Raw genomic sequence first — 8,666 nt, forward strand, 5'->3', positions numbered from 1 at the left:
TTTTAAATAATAATAATATGGAGTACTCAGAGATGAACTGATGAAGCGATGACCGGTGCATGTAGCAGTTCTCAAAATTGGCTTTTTTGGGTTCTTGAACGAAGAATAATAGAAATATTAGGAAGATGGGAGAGGGGACGGGAATAGGAACAAGCTAGAGAGAATAGAAATGGAGAAAAAAATGGAGGGTCAGAATGGCAAGTGAGAACGTGCTTTTCTAGAACCTTTGAATGACTCTACTCCATTAATAAAATTTGATGATTGAGAAAAAGAACCAGAGAGATGAGAAAGATGAAAGGGAATTGGTAAGGGAGGAGAGCATTGAAAAAGATAATGGAGGATTAAATGAGGGTTTTTTTGGGGGGAGAGAGCATTGAAAAAAGATACTGGAGGATTAAATGAGGGTAGGAGGGAGAGAGCATTGAAAAACGATAATGTGGGATTAAATTGGGGGAGAGCATTGGAAAAAGATATTGGAGGATTAAATGGGAGATCATAAGTAAAAGAAATTATCTATTATAATTTTTAGTATTGAATTGTTAATATTTTAATATATTAAATCTTTAAACATAATATTTTAAATATTTTAATATAAAAATTTTAAAAATATTTTAATTATATTAATATAAAAATAATTACATTAAAAATATTATTCAATTATATTTAATAATAATTCTATTAAAATTTAATAAAAATAACAATAATTTATACTTAAAATATTTTTTAAAATTACTATTACATCCCATTCAACAAAGTAATTGATTATTGATTACAACTTTATTTTATTATAGTTATATTCCCTTACATCATTATTACATAACAACTGTATTTTATTTCAGTGAACCAAACTTGCTGTTACTGTTTTTTTTTCTGTGATTTTTTCTTTTCTATAATCCCATACCAGTTCCATTGCAAAAGCAGAGCTACAAACCGAAACAGACCGGCAAAAACCACTTCAAGGGACGCCATGATGAAACATCTCTGAGGGGATAAACCAGCTGTAGCTATTGCCAGTGCTCGCCCATCAAGCTTGCAGGGGATGCTAAAACTTCCTGATTTAATGCCTTGTATTGTTATCTTCCCAACTTCTTCGGCTTTCATTCCCGCAGATGTGCTCGATATAATATTGGTGATTTCCGGCATTGTTTTCCTTGCTTCAAAATCACACGTGGATGGTTAATTAATGCAATGAAAATTTTAATTAATTGATTTATTTTGTAGAAAATAATTATATTAGAAAAAACTCAAACCTGGTTCAAATCCCGGAGTTTCAGTCACGGGAGGGAAAATTAAAGAAAGATGGATGTTATTCTCCAAAACTTCTTGTTGCAATGCTTCTGCTAATCCTCTTAGCCCAAATTTAGTGGCTGAATAAGCCGCAAAACCATATGTACCCACCTATATTTATTATATGAACCCACTTAAAATGGCTAAAAATAGCTACAAATATATATTTTTTATTTTTCCAAATGATTATAAGAACCAATCAAGGCTAATATCTCATTTATTTTTTTTATATATATATTTTTTTTAATTTAGAAAAAGAAAATGGAACGGGGATAGAATTTATGCAAAAATTATAATAACAGAGAAGATTATTAGTATTAAAACCTAACACGTAACAACTAAGGTACAACTAAACCTGGCCGGCCATTGAAGACATAAGAGCAATGGAGGCTGGTCCCTTGTCTTTTCTATCCTTCATCAACGGCAAAGCTGCTTTGATGACATTGAAGCTTCCCATCAGATTCACATCTATCATCGTCTTCATCACATCTAGTCCTTGGGTCTCAAACTCCTCAACGTAATACACCCCATGGTTAACTACTAGAACATCGATACTGCCAGCCTCGTTTATCGCACGCTCAACGGCATCGTAGTCACGAACATCGGCACTAAAGATCGAGACCTCGACTTCATAGGCTTGACAGATTGATTCCTTTGCTTTTTGGAGCTGGTCAACGGAACGAGCCAAGAGGGAAATACGCGCTCCCTCCGATGCAGCTTGTTTGGCTATGGCTAGCCCGATGCCCATTGAACCGCCTGTTATGAAAACGTGTCGGTTTTTAATAGGTATGTTAATGGGCCGGGGCCGAACGATGAAGTAGAGGAGGAGGAGAAGGAGAAGGACTGGTAGGAGGAGAAGACCGAAGAGCACCATTGAAGTTTAATTTGTTTTAGGGAGAGAAATAATTAAGGTTAAACAAGTATCTCTCTCTATATAGGGTCTAACATTATTTACCCCTTGTATTCGGGAATAATACGCAAGTTTTAAGCATAAATCTGAAAACTGGTGTTGTACTGTAGTCTAGCAATTAAGCTTTAATAAACTCGATGATCTTTGGATGCTAACGGAATGCCTGGGCCCTAACAGAGAATCAACACTAATCATGATTGCAAACATTGGGTTTATCTTCGTTTGGCTGTCCCCTTCATCTGTTTTTCAGTGAAGGATACGAAATTCCATCCTTGAAAAAATCGGAGCTCACTTATAGCCTCTAAATACGTTGTCGTTTGACCTAACGCGCTAATTCTAACATGCTTTTCGCCTGCAGGCCCCAAATCCCTTTACCTGTAACGGTCACTGTTAGAGTAATATGTTAAGACGTGTATATTGATTAGCATGTATGGTGAGCTGTCAGTATATATTATTTTCATTTGGTTGAAGTAATCTAACAAAAAGGAGTGTAGGAAATAGGGATATTATTTATTTTAATAGTTTTATGTCACGTTAGTAATTTTATTTTAAATTTTAATATTTTAATTTGGATTTGATTTTTTTCAAGATAAAAATGTTGAAATTTAAGATAAAAATACTGATGTGGCATAAGACTATTAGAAAAAAGGATACAGACGACGTAGCGTCACGATTTTATATAATTCTTTCCCGATAATTAAAATCTATCTAATTAGTTAAAGATTCTGACTTGTAAAGTGAAATGACAATTAATTAATGATAGGTGTAGAGAAGTAGTTTGATTTGAATTATAATAAAAGGTTTTATGGTAAAAATTATTAAAAAATTTTAATCTTAAAAAGTAGTGTTCTCTATTGAGTCTTTATTGACTAAAAAAATAATTAACTAGGCCCTTCTATTAACGGAAATTATTAGTTAACGGGTTTAATTGTTAAAGGTGTTAACATGGCTTCATCAAGAGATAACATGTTGTAGGATGTTTACATGGCATGCTATATTAGCAAAATAATTTCAATTTTTTTAAATTATAAAAAGTAATTCAAAAAATTATATCTGGAATGAACTTGGACATAATGTTGCCCAAGTTCATTTGAATTTGACAACTAATTTGCCTATATCGTTTTATACGAGTTCAAAACTAAAAAACATTGATAATTATTTACAATTATAAAAAATTCAAAAAATTATGAAAATAATTTTATATTATATAAAAATTATAATAATTTTTAATAATAATTTATATATACAAAACTTGAATATAAAAATTATTAATTCAAATTGAAAAGTTGCACTAATAATTTTATATTCAAATGTTGTATATATAAGTTATTATTAAAAAGTAACAATAAAAATTATTGGATTTTTTATATATAATATAAAATATTCGAATATATATAACTTATTTATATAAAATTATTGGTTTTAAAACTTTTTAGAATTTTTAAATAATTATTAAATCTTTTTATACTTTTTTAGTTTTGAACTTAACTAAAACGAATCTGGAGAAATAGTTATCCAAATTCAAATGAACCAAGACAACCATATATCTAGACTCATTTCAGATGTAATTTTATTAATTATTTTAAATTATTTTATAATCTTTTAGAAAAATATTTTTTTTTTAAAATTATTTGAAAATGTTTTAAAAATTTTGAAATCTTTTACTAAGTGAATGGTCAAACCGATCAACTAATAGTTTTCGTTAATGAAAATGCCTAATTAATTTTTTTATCATTAAAGACTCTAATAGGATGGACTTAATTGATTTTTCATTTTTTTAGTAAGGAATTTTTATACTCTTAAACATATAATAGATTAATTACTTATAAATTTTGTTTATATATCCATGTTAGATGGTTTTATTACCAATTGAAATTGGGATTGGTTGGTAAATAGAATTGAAATAGGAGGATTAACATCACCTAGAATATCCCATATCTATGTTGTTAAGACTCTTTATTTTTCTTTTTAAATACCAACAATCCTCTTTATAACAAACACCTTTATAACAACCAAATATTTAGAAGAATTAGTTTTTTATGTTTTATTTTAACTTTCTATAACAGCGTTCCACTTATGACAACAATATCCATGGTTATGAAATACCTTCTTTATTAAATTAGTTCTTTATAACAACAAATTGCCTATAACATCAATTAATATCGTGACACCCATTTTCTAATGTAGCGATATTAGTCCTGTTTACTCTGTTTTTTATTCAAATAAACCCTAAATGGTTCCCATTTGTTACGAAACTTTAAAGAGAGCCTAAAAATGACTTGAATAACTTAAAATAAGTCCATTTATGTTAAAATAAAGTTTTGAAACTGATTTTCGAGTTAAGTAATCTTAGTGACCATATGACATCTCTTGCACTTGATGTATCAGATCATTTCGGGTGAAGGGTGTTATAAACATATGCCAAGCCAAATGTTTTGAGAGGTGAAACTATCCAACAGGGAGACTAATTGTGAAACAATCGAGGCAATGTGGTAGTTCTGAGACGAGTCAAACTAGTGTCATTTTGTGTAATGGCCTAAATTCAAGGTTATCGGAACAATGGTTTCGTAACCATAGATCTGATTTAAAGAGAAATTTATTTCAATATTTTTGCTTGAAAATTGATATAATAGGAAAATCGTATGAAAATATTGATAGAAAATTTTTACCGATTTAGTGATTAGATAGAAAAAGAAATTATTGAAGAAATTGGGTAAAAACAAGGTATCGAGACCTCTATCTCGTAAAATAAAGTCAAAAATAATTTTATAAATATTTATGAAATGTTATTAATGTGGTATTAAAATTTCGTTAGAAAATTTTAATGTTTGGGTAGTCAATTAAATGAAGAGGACTAAATTGTCATAGGTGTAAAAGTTGCTAGAATGATTAAATAGCTTAAAAGTCTAATGAGAAAGGATTTAAAAGGCAATTAGACCCAAAAGTTATTTGGGCTGGACGGCAAGGGTATGAAATCAGCAGAAAAATTGATAAATTAAGGGTAATATTGGAATATTGCAAAATTAACTAAATAAAACTAGGACTAAATAGGAAATATCTATATTTCTCTTCATTTCTCTTCAATTCCAGCAGCTAAAAATGGCATAGGAGGGTTCTATAAGCTGGTATTTCATAATTTTTACATCAAGTGAGTTAATCCTTGCCTTTTTCTTGTAATTTTTGTGTTTCTAAGACTTTTACAACTAGGCCCTACTATTAAATTCATTAGTTTTTGATTTCATGGATGAAATTGAAAGTCACCATGGTTGAGTGCTGTAAGTTTATGATGAAATAGAATTAAATTAAAGTTTTAATTTGTTTATGAGATGATTTTATTAGGTAATTTCAATAGAAATTGATTTTTAGGACCTAATTGTGAAAATGCTTGGAATTAAAGTCTATTGCTGAAATTCTGATTCCTAAAGGTTGTAAACTAGTTTAAGGTGATAGAATAAAATGTTAATTGAGAAAAATCAGCTCAATTGAGAGGCTAATTGAGTAGGGATGAAATTATCATTTATTAAAAGCTTAGGGGAAAAATGGTAATAAACAGCTTGCACAAAAACAGTTTGGACAGCAGCAGTAGACTAAATTTGAAAAATCACCATAAATTGTAGAAATCGAATTAGAAGATGAAAAAAATATGGAATTAAAGCTTATTGAGTCTAGTTTCTCATAGAAGAAATACTGTAAGTAATGGATTTGTAAATTTTGAGATATAATAAATTTTGTGAGACAAGGTCAGAATGAATTTGGGTTCCCCTGTTATGACTTTGAAAAATCATAAAAAATTTAAGAAAAACAATTATGGGCTTAAATTTATATGTATAGAATCCTTAATGAGTCTATTTTTAATAGAAATAAATGAGAACATTATTTGAATTCTGTATGAAGAGCTAATTAATTTTTAGTGAAGAAGGGTCAGAACTGTCGACAGCAGAACAGGGGTGACTTTAAAGAATAAACTGTACTGATTGGCTAAACAAAAAATTCTGAAAATTTTATGGTAAAAAGATATATGAGTCTAGTTTCAGGAAAATTAACGGATCTTAATTTTGAGTTCCGTAGATCAAGTTATAAATAATTTAGTGACTATGACTCAAGTAGACAGCTTTGAATGAACTATAAATAATAGTTGAATTATAGAGAATGTTGCATATGAACATAAAATGTATTAAATTGATAATTAAATTTTTTTATTTAGATCCGGAAGATTCAAATACGAAGCTAGATCGAGGAAAGGAAAAAGTTCGGGATTAGTAGATTTTTACTGTTTACAAACAAGTATCAAGGTAAGTTCGTGTAACTTGAATTATATTCTTAAATGCTTGAAATGCATGTTTTTGATATGAATATGATTTGAATGTTCATTATATGGAAATTTATGAAACATTGATATATTTGATAAAATGGGAAGAAATCCCGTTTGAATGAAAGGAAAATTTGATGGATCTCTGAAAAGGAATTGACGGTAAAAAGGATCTAGCCCGGGTGATCCTATCCTGATATAGCCCTCCCGAAGAATACGTGTAAAATGGATTTAGCCCGGACGGGTAATCCGAATTAGGGTCTCAATTTAGCTTTGGACTGGTAATTCAGATCCAAGCTCATTAGAGTAATTGTCGTTGTAGGGATTTAGCTCTGACTAGTAATCCCGACAATACTCTATGAGTTTATATTGCGGGATTTAGCTCGACCGGTAATCCCGCAAGGTTGAGGTTCATGGAGTGTGCTCTCTGAAATGGAAATGTGCGACATGAATATGAATTGACAGACCGGAATTGTACACTAAAAGTGTACCTCTGAAAATCCATCGAAATTCCGATAAATCCAATGGGATAAGTATAAAAAAATAACAAGGAAATGGAAATTATGATATTGATGAGCTCATCAATCATGGTATATATTATTGGTACGTGGAAATTATTGTACTAACTTGAATGTTGAGTTTGTGCATATTAGGGTAATAATGCATTGAATGGATATATGGATGTTTATTGTATTGTATTGAAAATATTAGGTAAGTATAATTCTTGTTACATGAGCTTACTAAGCACGAAGTGCTTACCCGCTTCCTTTTTCCTGTTTTGTAGTGTTAAGAGCTCGGAGGTCGGATTTGGTCTGAGACACATCACATCGTCAACCTCGTGGATTTCAGATATAAAGAAACTTTATTTTGGAAATCAATGACATGTATAAGCTAACAAAGTAAATGTTAACGTGAAATGAATGTAAAGTTAGCCATTAGTATGGTTAACAAACCTGGTTTTAGATATGTGATGACGTTATCTTATAAATATGCATGAATTTATCTTGAAAATATGTTGAATTGATTTGGTTGATGTGGATTGGTCTCGATTTAATATTGCAGGGAAGGTTAGATATTTTTATAAAGGGGCTATATTGAATATAAAAAAAAAAATTAATTCGTAAACTCTGGTAATGCCTCGTACCCTATTCCGGCAATGAATACGGGTAGGGGTATTACATTTTGAATATACGAAGAGGGTGTTGCAAGAATGGATGGGGGAGAATGTCAAGGGCTGTAGGTTAATTAGGGCTCATTTGACTCACTTGAACTAGTCTGATTCGTGGAACATATAGAGAAACTCATTTACTTGAAGTCTTGATGGCCTAATGAAACACCTCAGTAAAACTAGAGTTATCACGGTGATTACTTTGTAACTTAAGAGAAAAGATTGTATAGAGTTTAAATCGCTTAGGATTCTCATTTTGTAGGTAAGTTTAATCTCAACCATTAATGTAATTGAAACTGTATCATTTAATCAAATATTTTTTTTAGAGTATTTACTCAAACACATTATATGTATTTCTTATGACTTTTTGAGAGTTAAGCGAATTTAAAATTAAATTTTCACTTAAAAAAAATGCGACTTACAATTATTAAATTTCTAAATTCGCGAAACTAGCTTCATAAAGTTTTCATCACAAAGAACTAGCAGATCATGAGAAGTAGTAGTAGCAACACGTTTGAATTTCTCATTATCCTTCTCCCTTATTTATCGCTACTGCCCTTGTTCTCTCTTTTCCCCTTTAAAAAAAAAATGCAGTACTTTTATTTTTTTCTCTATTTTTCTTTTTGGGTGTTACTTTTACTTTTCTGAACGTCTAAAATGTAAAAATATGTGTCAATGTGTAGCCATTTTATTAAAAAGAAAAGAAAAAAAATTGAATTTTCTGGCGTATAATAGAATTTATGGCCGAACAAATAATTACTCTCAAAATTACTTATTAGAATAATCTTTTTTAATATGAAAATTCAACTCTAATTACTTTTTTAACATGGATCACTAATCTAGCTTTGCAAGTGAAACTATCTCAAAGTAATTATAACATATACATATACATAGATAAACCAAAAATGCACACTTTTTATTTTTATGTCTTTGTTTTAAGCAGGGTAAGGTTGCTTATACTGATTAACAATAGCGAGACATTCATCTAAAAT

The 8,666-nt window shown here is 29.9% G+C and overlaps 1 protein-coding gene across 1 annotated transcript; it reads right to left on the minus strand.

The window, feature by feature from the left end:
• Positions 1-684: 684 nt before the first annotated feature.
• Positions 685-2,452, minus strand: LOC108450806 (3-dehydrosphinganine reductase TSC10A-like). Its single transcript, XM_017748581.2, has 3 exons — positions 1,643-2,452; positions 1,251-1,398; positions 685-1,154 (listed from the first exon to the last, which is right to left on the minus strand). Exons 1-3 carry the CDS (start codon positions 2,159-2,161, stop codon positions 856-858), a joined length of 966 nt encoding a protein of 321 aa, XP_017604070.2. The 5' UTR covers positions 2,162-2,452; the 3' UTR covers positions 685-855.
• Positions 2,453-8,666: the final 6,214 nt, after the last annotated feature.

Source organism: Gossypium arboreum, chromosome 5 (genome assembly GCF_025698485.1).
Source record: "Gossypium arboreum isolate Shixiya-1 chromosome 5, ASM2569848v2, whole genome shotgun sequence".
NCBI classification, from domain to species: Eukaryota; Viridiplantae; Streptophyta; class Magnoliopsida; order Malvales; family Malvaceae; genus Gossypium; species Gossypium arboreum.

What these genes read in the sequence shown, in the direction of transcription:
- LOC108450806 (XM_017748581.2), bottom strand. Translation starts at nt 2,161, where the DNA reads ATGGTGCTCTTCGGTCTTCTCCTCCTACCAGTCCTTCTCCTTCTCCTC. An exon ending in TGTCTTCAATGGCCGGCCAG is followed by an intron (nt 1,399 to 1,642) that starts GTTTAGTTGTAC and finishes TAATAAATATAG; the next exon opens with GTGGGTACATATGGTTTTGC. An exon ending in AACTCCGGGATTTGAACCAG is followed by an intron (nt 1,155 to 1,250) that starts GTTTGAGTTTTT and finishes GTGATTTTGAAG; the next exon opens with CAAGGAAAACAATGCCGGAA.